This window comes from Monodelphis domestica, chromosome 4 (genome assembly GCF_027887165.1).
Source record: "Monodelphis domestica isolate mMonDom1 chromosome 4, mMonDom1.pri, whole genome shotgun sequence".
Taxonomy (NCBI): Eukaryota; Metazoa; Chordata; class Mammalia; order Didelphimorphia; family Didelphidae; genus Monodelphis; species Monodelphis domestica.
The window spans coordinates 437736653-437753848 of record NC_077230.1 but is presented as its reverse complement, the minus strand read 5'-3'; the positions used below and the strand labels follow the sequence as shown (position 1 = coordinate 437753848).

Sequence of the window (17196 nt, the reverse complement as noted above, 5' to 3'; positions counted from 1 at the left end):
AAGCAGGAAGGAAGGGAGGGAGGAAGGAGGGAAGGAAGGAGAGAGAGAGGCAGGAAGGAAGGGAAGTGGGAGGAAGGAAGGACGAAGGGAGGGAAGAAGGGAGGCAGGGAGGAAGGAAGGAGAGAGGGAGGCAGGAAGTACGGGAAGTGGGAAGAAGGAAGGGAGGGAGGAAGGAAGGGAAGACGGGAGGAGGGAAGCAGGAAGGGAGGGAAGAAGGAAGGAGGGAGGAAGAGAGGAGGGAAGCAGGAAGGAAGGGAGGGAGGGAGGAGGGAAGGAAGGAGAGAGAGAGGCAGGAAGGAAGGGAAGTGGGAGGAAGGAAGGACGAAGGGAGGGCGAAAAAATGCCCCGCTGGGGCCCAGGGAAAAGGAAGGTGCTGGAGGGAGGGGAAAGATTGCGAGGTGGCAGAAAAAAAGGAAGAGAAGGCTTCCACCAGAGGGAGCCGGGAGAAGGAGAGGAAGGGGCATGGAGCTCCAGCGAGGGATGAGCCGGGCTGATGGGGGAGGGAGGCCCGGGAGTTAGGAGCCTGGAAGCCGGAGGAGGGACGGTTGGATGTTGCCTGGAGGCAAAGATGGGCTGGCTGGGCTGATGGACAGGTGCAGAAGCTATCCTTCCCCGCTAAGATCCCGGCTCACACGAGCCTGCTGTGGGCGGACTCGGTACCACTTGGGCTCTCGTCCCCCCCACCCCAGATTACAGAGAAGGAAGCTAAGGCAGAGGGCGGGTCAGTGAATCGGTCTGCGCCCCACAGCCAAGAGGCGGCTAAGGTTGGATTTGAACTCGCGACTCCTTGGCTCGGCGCCCAGTGGCGCCCCCTAGCGGCCCCGTTAGGCCTCCGCTTCCCTGAGGGTAAAACGTGGGCTTAGTTCGGATAGGGATCTCAAAGCACCTTGGGCCCAGACCCTCGGCATGAATGGGGGGAGCTTTGGGGCTGGGGGGCTCGGGGGAATTAGGCCCCAATCCTAACAATCTGCCCGAAGAATTGGGCGAGGAGGGGGAAAGAGAGGGTAGTCCCCAGAGGGCGTGGCCTTGTGTCCCCTCACACACACCTCGGGCTGGGCGGAAGCGGCGGACTCCTTCTTCCGGGGCCTTCTTTCCAGCCGGAACCCTTTGCCGGGAGCGAGCAGCTTCACAGTCCCCGGGGTCCGCCCAGTACGGAAGGCGAGAGGGGCCAGGTGGGGTGGGGACCTAGAGGCTGGGCGGAGGCGGGCCTGCGTTAGCTCGCTCGGGTGTCGGGGCGCCCCGGGAGCGTGGGCGCGGGTGACTGGGGTTGTGGCTATGGGCGTGCCCGCGGGGGGCGCGGGGGGAGGAGGGGATGAGCATCGATTGAGCGCCTAGTGGGTGTCCTCGTGGGGGGGGGGCTTACGTCTGGAGACACCCGGCTTCGGCGTCGGCTTCCGTGCTGGAGGCGGACTGGGCTCCTGAGCGGGCCAGACCCGGGGGGGGGGGGGGGGGGCGCTTCCCGGTGGCTGCTGGGGGCTGCGGGCGGAGGCGCGCCTGCCTGAGATTCTCCGCCACCTTTCCTCCGGTCTCCTGCCGCCCCTCGCGGCCTGTGACTCCATGGAGCCCTGCCCCCCTCAGGCACCTCCCTCCCCGGAGCGGGGCCTGGGCTCCCCCTCCCCCTCCCCCGGAGCCCTGGCTCCCCAGGCGCCCCCAAAGCTGGGCCGCCACCTGCTGATTGATGGCAACGGGGTCCCCTATATGTACACGGTTCGCCTGGAGGAAGAGCAGCCCAGGAGGGAGCTGAAGGCGCCCCCGGGGGAGGCAGCCAAGGCTTACAGCTGCCCCGAGTGCTCTCAGCTCTTTAAGAACCCCGACTGCCTGAAGCGCCACGGAATCCTGCACTCGGACCTCCGGCCCTACGCGTGCGGCTTGTGCGCCAAAGCCTTCAAGTGGCCCACCAGCCTGCGGCAGCACCTGCTCACGCACGGCACCCGGAGCAAGCGCCGGCACGCCTGCCCCCTCTGCCCGCGGCGCTTCCTGGCCCCCCGGGAGCTGGCCCAGCACCTCCGCGGGCACTAGGCGCCCCGGACCCCCCTTCCATCCCCTTTGGGCGGCGCTCCGGCCTCGCCACCTTCCCTGTCCGCCAATAAATCCCTCCCTTTCTTTTGAAGCTGCGCTGCGCTGGTCCTTGCCCTGGGGAAGCGGCGCCCCCCAGCCCACCCCCACGGAGCCGGCCCTGGCGCTCTGGGGGCTGTGGAGAAGGCTTGACTTCCCCAGATCTGCGGGGGACCTGCCGGCCATGCCTCGCGGGGCCGCCCCGCCCCCTGGCCCTGCGCACCACCTCCTGCCCCCGGCTGGCCCGGGCTCCCCTCCGGGGTCCTGCGCCCCAGGCCACCGGGTGGGGCGGCGTGAGCCAGGCTCTCCCCTTGGGCCCCTCCTTTCTGTCATTCTCATCCCACAGGCATGCCCACCGCCCCCTATTCCAAGCCTTCACCTCATCCTGCCTGCTCCTCTCAAGTCACTGATGGGCAAAAGCGTATTAAATGCTTGGTACGGGCCAGGTGCTGGGCTGGGAATTGGGGTCCCCCCAAAAATGTTCTCCTCTCAAAGAGCCGGTGTGTGCATCAGTAATACATGGGAGGGGAGCAGCTGGGGCTCAGTGGAGAGCCGGGCCCAGCTGGGTGACCCTGGGCAAGTCACTTGGCCCCCATGGCCTAGCCCTGACTCTTCTGCCTTGGAGCCATACCCAGTGTTGACTCTAAGATGAGGGTAAAAAAAAGTATGTGGGAGACAGCGTAGTAGTGAGGGAGGCAGCAGCAGTAACCGGGATTGGGAAAGGGCCCGCGTTTGACCTGCATCTTCGAGGAAGGTAGGGGTTTGAAGGGCAAAGCTGAGGATTCCTGGCATAGGGAATGGATGGTGCCAAGGCACGGAGGGAGGAAACAGGGCCTTGTGGTCACTTACCCTGTGCCAAGGACCTTGCAAACACTTGGCGGAGGAACAGCCACCTCGTTCCCCAACTCCCCCACATTCCCTTCCTGATCCCCCCATTTCCGGTGAGTGTAGCGCCCTCTTCCACTGACCCAGGTCAGCGACTGGAGTCGTCTTTGACTCTCCTCTAGCCCCAGGAGCTGCTCCACCAAATCTTTCATCCGCTCGTTCCGGGACCGTCACTTCCAGTCTCAACGCGTTGCCCAGCGGATCCATGACCTCAGCCGTGTGGCTCTAAGCCGGCGGCCCATCCTGTGGAGCTCTTTTGTCCACAACCCACGGAGAGATTGCAGCATGGGTCCACCCACTGTGCTTCCTCCCGTCCTAAAGAGATTGGCATCGTTTGGGCAGTCCTTGGGGCTCCCTGCTGCCATGTGACCAGCCCATGGTCTTCTAGAGATCCTGGATCCTTCCCACCGTCCACTCCTGGCCAGTGTGCACATGGCCGCAGATGTCTCTTTGGGCGATCGTTTTCTGGCATTTTGTGATCCGTGTTCCCCTCCCCCGGTACATAGCCAGATCTCGGCCAGGCCAGTGCCTTCCGGAGAGATGGATTTCCACGTCTCTTTCAAGCGCAGGCTTTGGTTTTAGGGAGGAATTTGGGGTCATTTGCAATTTCCCAGAAACGATAGAGCTTGCTCCACTCATCTTGCTTATTTCTGGTCTCAATTTGCCGTGTGTGTGCGTGCGTGCCACGTGTGTCTTCAAGGCCCAGCTTGAACTCCGCCATCTAGGAGAAGCCTCTCCAACCTGTCTTGTCTCCAGTGCCTCCCCTCAGTGGATGATCTTCCAGTTCCTCTCATTAGACTGTGAGTTCCTTGAGAGCAGAAACTATCTTCAGCCTTTCTTTGTACAGTCGGCATTTAGTGCAGTGCCTAGCACACAGTAGGCACTTCATAAATGCGTGTTGACCAACCATCCAACTGCATGTCTCAGCTGGCCAATTGGCTTCATTCACTGGGTGGAAGGTCAGCCCAGCCTCTTTTATTTGAGAGGTTATAGATGTCCTGGAGACGCCGCCATGCGCGGGGCCACCCACACAACGCACCGGCCAAACAGGAGCACCTGGAGGATCTCACTCCCCAGAGAAGGCCCTTCTGGATTCAGCCCCCAGCCGTGCCTCCCGCAGCACCACGCTCAGCTTATGGCTTGCCTGCTACGAAGGATCAGAGGGCCTTCGGACAAGGCTCTCACTGTTGTAGGTCCCTGGAAATCTTTGGCTCTTTTTGACGTGTTCTTGGGAGACACTCATTGCAGGAGAGCTAAAGGCCACTATTTGCCTGTCAAGTAGCTGCTTCTTTTTTCAGTCAACAATGAGCCCAGACGACAATGCATTCTCCCTATCTTGTGGTCTCCTGTTAAATTTATTTGTCCCATTTTTTTCCAGGTCCTTTCTGACATCTGCAGATGTCTACTTGCTCTTCTCATTAAAATTTAATACGGGGACAGCCGGGTAGCTCAGTGGATAGAGAGCTAGGCCTAGAGATAAGAGGTCCTGGGTTCAAATATGACCTCAGACACTTCCCAGATGTGTGACCCTGGGCAAGTCACCTGACCCCATTGCCTAGCCCTTACCACTCCTCTGCCTTGGAACGCTTCCAGGGCAGGACTTGCTTCTTTTATCTTTGTTTTCCCATTTCACTACTCCAGGCCCAAAGTGGGCTTCTGACAAATTCCTGTTGATTGACGGCTCTCTAGTCCAGCTTTTTCAAAACTTGGTTTACTTTATTTAGATCTGACCATGTCACTCCCCTATGAGAAGTCTTCCCTGGCTCTCTGTGCCCTTGAGTGTGACATTAACATGCCTTTACAGTTTGCCTTTTACACGATCCATGTTCCGTCCGGGTGGGATGGCGTCAAGGACAATGGGCCCACAGAAGTGCAGCTCAGAAGCCAAAGTGGGAGACAGCAGTTTATTCTTTTGCAAAAGGGACATTCTTAGCTCTAGATGCCTAAGGAATGTCCAAGTATTGAGTCCAAAGATTTAATTTAGAGAGCAGTGATGGCAAACCTTTTGGAGACCTGCCCCCTCCCAAGCGCCCCAGACCCAGTGCCATACCTGCTCCCCTGATAGAGACTGAGTGCCAAGCCCCTCCCCCAGTACATGCTGTGTGTGCCCCCCCCCCCCCGCCCTTACCCCACACAGGGGACAGAGAAAGTGCTCCCATTGGACTGCTGGGAGGAGGGGTGGGTGAAATGAGGAATGTCCTTAGTAAGTGTAGAGAGGGAGAGGGGAGTGATTGAACCCTCCACTCCCCTCTAGCTCTGCTGCCTGTGAGCCACCCACCTTACCCCCTATGTGCTCCCATTGACTGCTGCGCTAAGGGGCAGGGCAGAAGGGGAGCAACTCCACCTACATCCCTTTGCCTTTCTAGTAATGAATAAGGGGGTGGCTTTGTGTGCCATCTTTGGCACTTGTGCCATAGGTTTGCCATCTCTGTTACATGGTCTCCCAATCAAAGAAACTCCTCCCCTTCTCTCCTTTTGTTCTGATAAAAGATGAATGAATCACCAGATTGTAGATGAAAAGATTTGATGGAAGGTGAGCTGTTCTACCCCTCAAGGCCTTTGAAATGGGAAAGGCCAACATGTTTCTTTTTAGAGGAAGGTTGATGTCTAAAAGGCAGGGAAAGTGCTAATATAGCAACCTCCCTTGGGAGTCCTACAACATTTACTTGTGGGAATAACCTGAGGTGGGGAGAGGAGGCTAAGGAAATGGGAGAATAATAATGACTCAAAGGCAGAAGTAGAAACACACAGGGAGTAACACGAACTCCGAGGAAGTAAGAAGATTAAGAGAATAGGTGGGGAGTATCAACCCCTTGATACTCCTATAGACAAGAGAGTCTGCTTTGGGGGCAACAGCTTTGCTAGGAAAAGTGGGGAGCCTCAACTCCTTGGTGCCTCCTATAGACAATAGAGTCTAAGCCTTAGTAGGAGGCACTGGGAGATAGAGAAGCAAGAGCTGTAAGAGGAGAGGAGGGTAAGGGAGAGAGAGGCAGTAAGTGAGAATAAGAGAGGAGATTCGCACTAGTACCCCAGTATTTATTGAGGGTTTTAGGACCCTATAGGTATCATGACATAAGTTTTAACATTGGTTGAGTTGACAATGACGAGATCAAAGAGGTGGAGTTTAATCCATCCCGGGCTTTGCAAATGAATGTACTCCACACTGAGGGCTCTAATAGAACCGCCCTGTGTTAATGACAGTACTCAGAGCTGAGGCAGGGTGGCTGTCCACGCCCAGCCCAAGGATTTGCCCGACCCTGGCTAGTCCCCTGAACTGTCCCTATTACACAATGACCATTAGGAGGTCTGACCATGTGTCTGGTGATACAATATCAATACATCAGTCATACTTCCCAGATGCTAACATGCCTGGTGTGCTACAGCTAACCTCTGTCCAGGTTCTTAGTACTTCTTAGGAGAAAGACACAGATCTGATTTTGTGCCATTCACAGCCAAAACTTGGTTCTCTTTTATTGGGTGATATGAGTTGAATGGTCCTCCACCCTTCCTGGGAAGATTTGGAAAATGATTCTGGAATCGAAATCTGGTTTGCCTTTTGACTTTCACATCTCTGTTTGCCAGATGAGCCAAGCATTGTGTTGTTGCTGTTGAATGAAGGTGCTTCTTAGGTCTCTGTTATGAGAATGGATTTGTCATTGACTTACATCAGTTCTGCTTGTATTTGGAGCAACTGGGGTGGGTGGATAGAACAGCAACCCTGGAGTCAGAAGGACCTCAGTTCAAATCAGACCTTAGACTCTTACTAGCTGTGTGGCCTGGGGCAAATTTCTTAACTCTGTTTGACTCAGTTTCCTCATCTGTCAAATGAGCTGGAGAAGGAAATGGCCAACTACTCCAGTATCTTTGGGAAGAACACCCCAAATAGGGTCATGAAGAGTCCGATGCAACTGAAAGGCCCGAACAACAGAAGCTTCTATATGAAAGTGGTGTGGTCAAAGTCGATGTCTTTTCTCCTAGTCCATGCTCAGTTTTCCTTATCAGTGATTTAAACAGGTAAACTTGACTCACACACCATGTCTTTTCCTTTACATTTTTCTTCTTGTTTAACATGAATAGTGATCCTTGTATCAACCTGTTGGTGGGCCAACTGTATGGACCATTTTGGGAAATGAATCCAGCATCAGGAATGCCGTAGTTTCTGGCTGTAAAAATATAACCACGTTCTCTTTTGGTCATTTTATTTGTCACTTTTATATGTGAGGCACTGGGAATACCAGAAGAGATCCGGGCCTCCCGGTAACGACTACCTGCCTTTCACTCTGTGGATGTGGATAAGGATTGCTTGGACCTCACCAATCTCAAAGCTTGTTTTCCCTGGTAATGTTCTGTCTAGGATCCTCCCTGGTCATGTGGGGCAGAACCAAGAGCAGAGTGTCTTCTTTTCTTCTTCTTTCCTTGATAAAAATCTCCATGACAAGTAGTAAGGAGACTTCTGCAAAGTTTACAATTCTTCATCCTCTCTATCTGGTTTTCGCTAGTCTCACTAATCCCCACTGTAATCACTGCATCTCTTCCCTCTGCTAGATTGTTTTATTTGGAAGGCTTTCTTGAAAAATTATTTTGATTAAATTTTGTTTTTCTTCAGTCACATGACAACTTTTGACAATTGTCTCCTGATATTTTGTGATTTGGATTCTCTTCCCCCAAGCAGTGACCAGTCTGATATAGAGGATCCTGGTGCTAGCATGCAGTACATATTTCTGTATTTCTCCCCCCCCCCCCATGTTACATATATAATAAAAAAAACTCCTGAAGGAAATAAAGGGAAGGATGGTATGAAATTTAAATTGTGGTTGGACTCTGAATGTATATATTAGGTGGTCGCCAAGGATTTAATTCTAAATCCCAAAATGAATTACTGAAGTAAATAGAATTTTGGCAGTTTATTTACAATATTTACAATAGAAGGAAGAAAATGAAGGGAGGGGGAGAGAGAGAGAGAGTGAGAGAGAATTCTGGCTTCTTCTGATACCAATGAAAATTTCTAAGCCCCAGCCAGGGGAAGAGAGTCTCAACAAGTCGGGCCTTACCTAGAGGTTTCACACCTCCAGGCTAGGTCACTAAGTCAGCTTTTCACTCACCAACAGTAACAGTCTAAAAGAGGTCTGGGTGTTGGTCTTCCAGTTGCTCCTCCAAGTCAGTGCCCGAATCTTCACATGCTCGAATGTTTGAATGTCCATCTTCCCTTTAGCTCCGAGTGACTGATCCTTCACTCCAGGCCCAGGGTGACTGACTGTCTGAATCTGAAAAAAGTGATTTTGCCTTTTGGTCCTCTTTTCAAAGATCTTTTTCTCTTGTGTCACCTCCCCTAAATTTCTGTAACATACCAGGCATATTAGCATTTGGGAAGTATGATTGATGTATTAATATTGTACTACCAGACACATGGTCAGAAATCTGGATGTTAAAGGAACAGTCCTAGGTACTAGCAAAGGATGGGCAAATTCTTGGGCTGGGCGTGGAGACAGCCATGCTGCCTCTGCTGGGAGCAAGCTCATTAACATAGCGCAGTTTGAATCAGGGCTTTGCTGGCTCAGACTTCATTTACAAAAGTGCAGGATGGATTAATCCCCACTTCTTTGATATCATCATTGTCAATTTGACCAATGGAAATACCCATGTCATGTTATGTGTACATTCCTAATACCTTCAATAAACACCGGGGGACAAGCGTGGACTCCTCCCTTACTAACCCCTCTCTTACCCTTACTAACTCCCCTCTTGCTCTCTTACCAGCTCTCTCTCTCTCTCCCTCTCCCCCCTTATCCTCCTCTCCTCTTACTGTTCTTGCTACTCTGTATCTCTTTCCTAGTGATGCAAGCACCCCCAGTACCTCCTACTAATGCTCAGACTCTTGTCTATTGGAGGCACCAAGGAGTTGAGTCTCTCCTCCTTTCCAGCGACCCTGTCACCCCAGTGCCTCGGCACCAGGGAGTGGTGACTCCCCCCCTTTTCTAGCAACACTGTGGCCCCCAAAGCAGACTCTCTTGTCTAGGAGTATCAAGGGGTTGATACTTGTAACCTCCCCTCCAACAGGGACTACAAAAAGGGATTTTTCCTTTGTGGGTTGGGAATCAAGAAGAAGCGAGGAGTCTGAGAATATGAGACACGGACAAGTCAAAGTAATTGACAGGGCAGGCGTGATCCCTATGACATTCTCCTAGGTAGGAGAATGGGAGAAGTTTGCAGACAAGTGGAAGTAAAGATTCCGAGATAGAAAGCATGTGGCCCAGAGAGGCCTTAGTAAAGAGACAGTCGGGAAGCTTTAAGATTGCTGGAACCAGAGAGAGGAGGAATCACGCCTTTACCCCAGGCTTTATTGGGGATAGCCAGGATCAATGACCGCGTAACAAAGCATAGATAATTCAGATTGGATGGGAAGGTGAGGGTGACACCTTTTGGGCATGTTGACTTCAATCCGCACTTTTACAAAGGAATTCCACTCTGCACCAAATGTTAATGAGTCTGCCTTGAACAAGGGCAGCATGGCTAGGTCAAGAGTGTCCGCCCACAGATATCAGCGGTATAACCTTGTGTCTGAAGACACAGTAACCATACAATCATTTATATTTCTTAGATGTGAATATGCTTGGAATGCTACAATACTCCCCACCTGTTGTCTCATTCCTCTTGCTTCCTCAGAGTTTGTGTTACTCCCCATGTGTTTCTACTTCTGTCTTTGAGTCATTATTATTCTCCCATTTCCTCAGCCTCCTCTTTCCACCTCAGGTTATTCCCACAGATAGATGTTATAGGACTCACGTGGGAGGTTGCTACACTGCCCTTCTCGGTCTCTATAATTTCATATCTACCAACCACAACAGACACTTTTCTCCAGGACTGCCCATTCTTTAGTTCTCACCTTCTCTGGTTAACTTTATCTTTTTGGGTTACTTAATACCTCTTTTGGTAAGGTTACCTTTTGTAGTTACTTAACACCTTTTTGTGATTAATTTACCTTTTGTAGTTACTTAACACCTTTTTGTGGTTAATTTACCTTTTGTAGTTACTTAACACCCTTTTGTACTTAAAACCTAAAAACAGATTGTAGCTTACAATCCTAGCTTCACTATAAAGGAAGAGCTAAGTATCTTCCTTGTTACAATCAGGAGATTACCATTTTATCTTCACAATAAAGGAAGAGCTAAGTACCCTCATTGTTACAATCAGGAGATAGCTAGATCCAATCTTCACAATGATATGCTTTGGTCTGCAGTAAGAGTTGAAAATTCTTTAGTCTCCATTCCTTTGATTCCACTGCAGCAGATGTTGGGTCATTATTTTATTATGGTCTTTTTGTGCAGAGAATTTTCTGAATATTATTCCCACTGCCACTCACATTGATGAGTCAAGTCCCCAGAGCACAGAGCTAAGCGACTCAGGGCTCAGTGGCAGCCATGACGGGGTAAGGTAATGTACTCCAGTGCTCTTCTAGCTCACAAGCCCCCATTGGTGTGCTCCACCCCCATACACATACAATGAATATTTGAGAAAGAATTTAACCAACCTTAAGTAGCTTTTAGAAAGGGATATAGAGTAGGGTGGTATATTCAGAACCTTGGTACAAAAAATCCCCCCCCCCATTGTGTGACACCTTCTCCCACAAGTATAATCAGCATCCAGGGGAAAGTAGACCCAAGTTTAGAAAGCATATCTCTTGGCTGCTGAAGCCTTTCTCCTCATTGTGAGGTGCTCCATAGTTCCCTCTTGGCATGGTGTAGCTTCTTGCTGGCTTCCTTGTGAAGCCATGGACTGTAATCTACTTTGTCCTTGGATCCTCGTAATACTATACCTACCCAGTTCAGAGATACCACTAAGATAGTGATGGGCAATCTCAAATCCTCCAGATCTTTCAAAGTTCATCAGGTCCTTCTCCAGCCAAAAGGAGAGGAAAAGAGACCTAGCCTGGGGCTAACACTGTGGCTTCTTCTTCTCCCTCCCATTCAACTTGATTCAATCTCTGGAATAGTTCCAGTGATAAACTATTTCATCAATGACTCCTAGGGTGAGGCCAAGTTTCAGCCAATCCAAAGGTGATTCTTCTACAAGCACTTGCAGTTCTGAGGGCTTTTGTTCTTACTCTAAAGCCTGTGATTTTTAAAAATCCTCATCTTTCAATATTTTCTTCCTCATATAATGGGGAATGTAAAAATTCTGTGTAAAAAACAACTTTCACATTAGTTTTCTAAAATGGTGAGTAAGCAAGTTGACACAGGTTATTATGTAATATTCTGCAAAACATTTCTATATTGGTTGTGTTGTAGAAGCAGACACCTATCAAAAACAAACAAATAAACCAAAAACAATCCCCAACAAAAAACAAATCTGAATCCCTGAAGAAAATAAAGTGATAAAATAGTATGCTTTGATCTGCATTCAGCCTCCATCAGTTCTTTCAATGGAGGTGAAGAACATTTTTTCCATCCTAAGTCCTTCAGAATTGTCTTAGATCATTGTATTACTGAGAATACCCAAGAGTCATTCACAGTTACAATATTGCTATTACTGTGTACAATGTTTTGGTTCTGCTCACTTCACTTTGTATCAGTTCATGGAAGTCTTTCCAAGTTTTTCTGAAATCACCCAGTCGTCATTTCTTATAGCACAACACTATTTCATTGCAATCATGCACACTTTGTTCAGCCATTCCCCAACTGATGGACACCCCTCAATTTTTAATTCTTTCCTACCACAAAAATAGCTGTTATAAATATTTTTTAAACTCTTACCTTCTGTCTTAGAATTGATACTAAGTATTGGTTCCAAGGCAGAAGAGAGGTAAAGAGTAGGCAATTGGGGTTAAATGACTTGTCTAGGATCACACAGCTAGGAAGTATCTGAGGCCAGATTTGAACTGAGGATGTCCCATCTCCAGGCCTGGTTCTTTAACCAGTGAACCACCTAGCTGCCCCTGCTATAAATATTTTTGTACAAACAGGTCCTTCTCCCTCATTTTTACTTTGGGATACAATAAATATTTTTGTACTCTTTCCCATGTTTAAAGAATAGGTCCTAACTGTGGGAGTAAAAACACCGAGGAAAAGCAACTGCTTGACTACAGGGGTTTAGGGGATATGACTGAGAAGAGACTCTAAATGAACACTCTAATGCAAATACCAACAACAGGGAAATGGGTTCGAGTCAAGAACACATGTGATAACCAGTGGAATCGTGCTATGGGATAGAGGGGGTATGGGGGAGAAAATGATCTTTATATCCAATGAATAATGCTCGGAAATGACCAAATAAAATAATGTCAATTAAAAAAAAGAATGGGTCCTTCCCCTTCTTTTTCATTTCTTTGGGTATGGCTGGATCAAAGGGTATTGTGAATTTTCTAAATCTTACTTTCTGGAGAGGTATTCTGGAGAGAATACTCATCAAAAGGGTTCACAGATTCCTGGCTGACTGAGATGTGAATTCTCACTTCCTGGCTGATTGAGTTGAAAGGGTGGAGAGCTCCTCCACCTAGTGCTAAGTAGGGTCTTCCAGCTTTTGTTGATTCAATTCAAAAGTAGACATAGGAGAGTTAATTCTGTCTTCAGTCTAGTGAGTCTACTAAGTAGGGATACTTAAGTTAGTGTTAGCTCAAGATAGACAATAGAGTAAAGAATTGTCTTTCAAGGTATGCACAATTTTATAACCCTTTGAACATAGTGCCAGATTGTAAAGCATAGGATTCAATGAATACCATTCATTTAGCACTTATTATAGGCAAATCACTGTGCCAAGCCCTGGAAATACAAATGGAAAAGTAAGCCAGTTACTGCTTTCCAAGAGCTCCCATTTTAATTGGAGAGACAGCTCTGAGATGGATGGCAAAGTCCCATGGTGCTTAGGAGGCACTGGCAAAGCTGATGGTCATGCTTCTTTCAAGTCATTTGCACTGATACAATTCCATCCATTTGTGATGTTGAGCCATCTGGCAGGGACAAGGCCTTCGGTGAGAACTTTCTTTTCTGGGTCTTCAGTAGCTGTGACTGAACCACCGGCAGGAGCTGTTGCCTGACTGCATCTCCCCAGGAGTTGCTTCTAATGGTTGAGGGTACTATGCATTGGGGTTCTGAGTTCTAGGCTGTCTCCATTGTGGTATGAGGGAGGATGGCGGTCCAGGTTGTGGTTGAAGTGTGACTTGCCTGGCACATGCTATCTTCTAAGTGAAACTCCCTTAGGATGCCTTGCTCCTTTCACTAGGACGGGCCACTAGGGAAGGAAGGATTTGTTCATAACAATTCAAAATGGAGAAAAATACAAGATGCCCCGGCGAGCAGAGTGGTCTCCTGCTACGGCAGTGACTTGGCAGAACTGAGGGAAATAAGGCGGAACGACGGAGGACTGTAGCCAGTCTACAAACGTTAATATGCCTGTGAGGGCCGAGCCCTGGGCTTGCCTGGCTCGGGTTCAGCAGCTGGTTGCCAGTCGGTAGAGATGGCTGGTCCCTTCTCCACAGAGTTGCCTCCCCAGATGATGGCTGTGAGCAGTGGCATAAAGGGTGCCATGCGCACACCAGAGCTTCTGTTGCCCCCGACATTGGTGGCCGGCGGTCAGCAGCTGTTGCTTCTGGTGATGAAGAAGGGGGTTTCCCTCCTGCTTGAAGGTTGGGCATTGCCCTTCCCAAGGCTTTTGGGCCCAGGGGTCTGGGCTGGAGGGTAGTGTAGACGTTTGCCTGGCCTGGCACCTCCGCTGCTTCTTGCTTCTCCCTTTGGGTGCCCGTTGTCTCTGCTAGTTCCTCGTTGGCCAATACTGTTGTTTAGGCATTTCAGTCATGTCTGACTCCTTGTGACCTCACTTGGGGTTTTCTTGGCAAAGATGCCTGCCCGAGTGGTTTCCTGTTTCCTTCTCCAGCTCTTTTTTTAACCCTCACCTTCCCTCTTGGAACCAATACTGGGTATTGGCTCCAAGGCAGAAGAGTGGTAAGGGCTAGGCAATGGGGGTCAAGTGACTTGCCCAGGGTCACACAGCTGGGAAGTGTCTTGAACCCAGGACCACTTCCCATTTCTAGGCCTGGCTCTCCATCCACTGAGCCACCCAGCTGCCCCCTCCAGCTCTTTTTTACAGATGAGGAAACTGAGGTAAACGCGATTAAGTGACTTGCCCAGAGTGGCCCAGCTCAAAAGTGTGCGGCTGGACTTGAATTCAGGAAGGCAAGTCCTGTTGACTCGCCCCTGGGGAAGTGCTGGATGCGGGGCGCTGGGGGAGGGGGAGCTACAAAAGAGCCCTAGCCCTCGGGGCCGTTTCTAGGCTGCCCATCTCCTGGGGCCCTCCCTGCTTGCCGGGCGCGGGATGGCCAGAACCGTCCAATGGAGAGCTGCTGCTCTGGGGCGGGATGGCGTGCGGGGAGGCGGGGAGCTCGGCGCACCCCAGGATCGGGGCCGCCCGCTGAGTGCCCCACGGGGAGAGATGGAGACCCCGAGCTGCCTCCAGCCCGCCGGCCTCCGGAATCTTACGCCCAGGGCGCGGGTTTCCGTCCGGAGCGCTTTCGGGAGGACTCCGAAGCGTCTCCCGGCAGCCCGGCCGCTTCCCCCGCAGCGGAGGAGCCTCTGGAAGCTACTGCACCGGGATTGGGCTGGGGTGGGGCGAGGCCGAGAGACCCCCGCCCCCATCCCCGCCCGGAGGAGGCTCCGGGTAACCAGGGACGCTGAGGGAGATTCCCCGAGCTGAGCTGCGGCGGGAGAGCCAGCCCCTGCCCTCTGGGGAGGGGGAAGACGGACGTGAGCCGGGGAGAGGAGAGATCATTTGAGATGGGAGGAGGCTCTGGGGGTTGATGGCGTCAGGGAAGACTTCTTGGAGGAGGCGGCCATCCGAAAGACGAGTGGGAGGGAGGGGAAGGAGCGTCCTGGAGGTCCTCGAAGCCTGGGTGGAGGGCTAGAAGGGGCCCAGAGTCACCTCATCTACTAACAAACTGAGTTTCAGAGAGGTTCCCCGACTTCCTTGAAAACGCTGGTAATAAGTGGCAGCTGCAGGATTCCAACCCAGGGCTTGGACTCCAGACCAGACAATTGTTCTTCCCGTTGCACCCTGCCAGTCTTTGCTAGCCACGTCCTGGAGGCCAAAGTTCCAGATTCCTTCGGTGCAGCCCCAGCGCCAGAAGCACCAACCCGCAGAGGGGAGAGATGACAGGAAGGCACAAGAGGGCCAATGAGAGCAGACATGGCGGAGCCTGGGAGGCCCAGGGGGCCCCGGAGGTGGCTGCAGCGTGCAGGATCTGAGGAGAGCTAAATGGAAAGTAAGCTGGAGAGCCTCGAATGCCGGGCGCAGTGCAGATTCAGAAGGAGCTTCGTTCATTAGTTCCTGAAGCCCATCCTGTGGGGCTCCAGACACAAAGCTAAGGTCCTCCCTGCGGCCAGGACCCGACTTGGGTTGGGAAGGCAGTTTTGGCCCCCCTTTCCTCGGCTGCTCAACCAAAGCGTGGCCAGAGAGAAGGGCCCCTCTTTGAAGCCCTCCATCCTCCAAGGGGATTTCGAGGGGCTGGAAGTGCCTGGAAAGGCTCGAGGCCTTCTTTCATTAAACCCTTCGTGAGCACCAGAAATGCACAGAGAAAGTAGGAGCAGACTAGGGTGGAGGCACGTGGGGGGACCTGCCAGAGCCAAGGAAGGGTCTTGAGTATGGGGTTGCTCTGCAGTGACTGGCTGACTTCAGACTACATCCGGGCCTTGCTTTCATTCCTTGTTTTCCGGGCTTTTTTCCTTTAAACCCTCACCTTCTGTTTTGGAATCAACACTGTGTGTTGGCTCCCAGGCAGAAGAGCGGTCAGCGCTGGGCCATGGGGGTCAAGGGACTGGCCCAGGGTCACCCAGCTGGGAAGGGTCTGAGGCCAGATTGGAACCCAGGACCTCCCGTCTGTAGGCCTGGCTCTCCGTCCACTGAGCCCCCTCATTCCCTGTTACACTAAGCCATTGGACTGGATCTCTGGGTCCCTTCCAGCTCTAAGTCTCTGGAAGTTTGGCATGGGGAATCCACGGGCTTGGCTGAGGCCTTTGGCCTGCAGGCGGTCAGCTGAAAGGTGGGCCGGCAGAAGAGCAAGCCTGGGGCCCTTCTGGTGGGCTGCTGTGCTTTGAGATCTGGGTGCGAATGTGGAAGGGCCGGAGAGCCTCTGGGAGGGGAGATAGGCGCAGGCTGTGGGCGGAGCCCTGCTGTCAGACTGGCAGGGCGCAGGGAAGGGGGGGAGGCTGGGCCGCTGCTAGGGGTCCCGGATCTTCCCTTGGTGGGTAAGATGGCCAGAGGCTGGCAGTGGGCAGGAATGGGGCGGCGATAATCTCTTCTCTACTGTCTTTTGTCTGCCCTGGCAGGTCTCCCTGGGACCAGCTCTCTGTCCTGATGCGGCCGCAGCCCCCAGGACCCCTCATCCTCCCTGGAGAAGGCCATGGATGCCCCCCCTTCAAAGGCAGCTTCTTTTCCCAAGCCAGACCCTTCCGCCGCTTCCATGTCTCCCTCCCCCAGGCTGGGCCGGTACCTGCTCATTGACGCCAACGGGGTGCCTTACATTTACACTGTGCTGGTGGAGGAGGAGCCCCCCCGGGTGGGCCCCAAGGGGGAGGCCGGCCCGGCCCCCCGGAAAGGCTACAGCTGCCCCGAGTGCGGCCGGCTCTTCGAGAGCCCCTGCAGACTGCAGAGCCACAGGATCTCGCACTCAGACCTGAAGCCTTTCGTCTGCGGGGCCTGTGGGAAGGCGTTCAAGCGCTCCAGCCACCTATCGCGACATCGCTCCATGCACCAGCCGGAGGGCAGCCGATGCCATGCGTGCCCCCTGTGCCCGCGGCGCTTCCGGGACGCCGGAGACCTGGCACAGCACTTCAGGGGCCACTAGGGCCGCCCCGAGTGCTCGGACCAGGGTTTGAGCAACTGGCTTCCGACCTTGGGGCTCTCATCCCTGCCGGGAGGGGGCTGGAGCCGCTGCTTCCAGGGACAGGAAGGGCTGGCTGGCTGTCGGCCGTCAGAACCAGAAGTTCAGGCCTTGAGCCTCAGCTTCTCCCCCCAGCGGATGGGAGGATCTGGACGGAGCAGAATTCAAACCCTGGCCCCAAGGGGCTTGTATGGGACCCTCGGCCTGGCCCTTGTCTCTGAGCCTCAGTTTCTTCCTCTGTCAGATAAGGGGATCGGACTTGAGATCTCTAAGCACCCCGAGATCTCTGGTGGGGGTCTCTCGATCTGATCTGTGGCTCTTCCTCACTCCCGCCTTCAATAAACGCTTCTTGATTTGATGTCAGCTGTTTGAGGGCGGGGCTGAGGCGCGCA

The 17196-nt window shown here is 52.4% G+C and overlaps 2 protein-coding genes across 2 annotated transcripts; both read left to right on the top strand.

Moving 5' to 3' along the window:
• The first annotated feature begins 1557 nt into the window (after nt 1–1557).
• Nucleotides 1558–4746, top strand: LOC130453992 (zinc finger protein 580-like). The gene has a single exon (XM_056796550.1). The coding sequence runs from the start codon at nt 1558–1560 to the stop codon at nt 2017–2019; it is 462 nt and encodes a 153-aa protein (XP_056652528.1). The 3' UTR covers nt 2020–4746.
• Nucleotides 4747–14233: 9487 nt separating this feature from the next.
• Nucleotides 14234–17162, top strand: ZNF580 (zinc finger protein 580). Its single transcript, XM_007506385.3, has 3 exons — nt 14234–14672; nt 14987–15187; nt 16251–17162. The coding sequence occupies exon 3, from the start codon at nt 16325–16327 to the stop codon at nt 16766–16768; it is 444 nt and encodes a 147-aa protein (XP_007506447.1). The 5' UTR covers nt 14234–14672; nt 14987–15187; nt 16251–16324; the 3' UTR covers nt 16769–17162.
• Nucleotides 17163–17196: the final 34 nt, after the last annotated feature.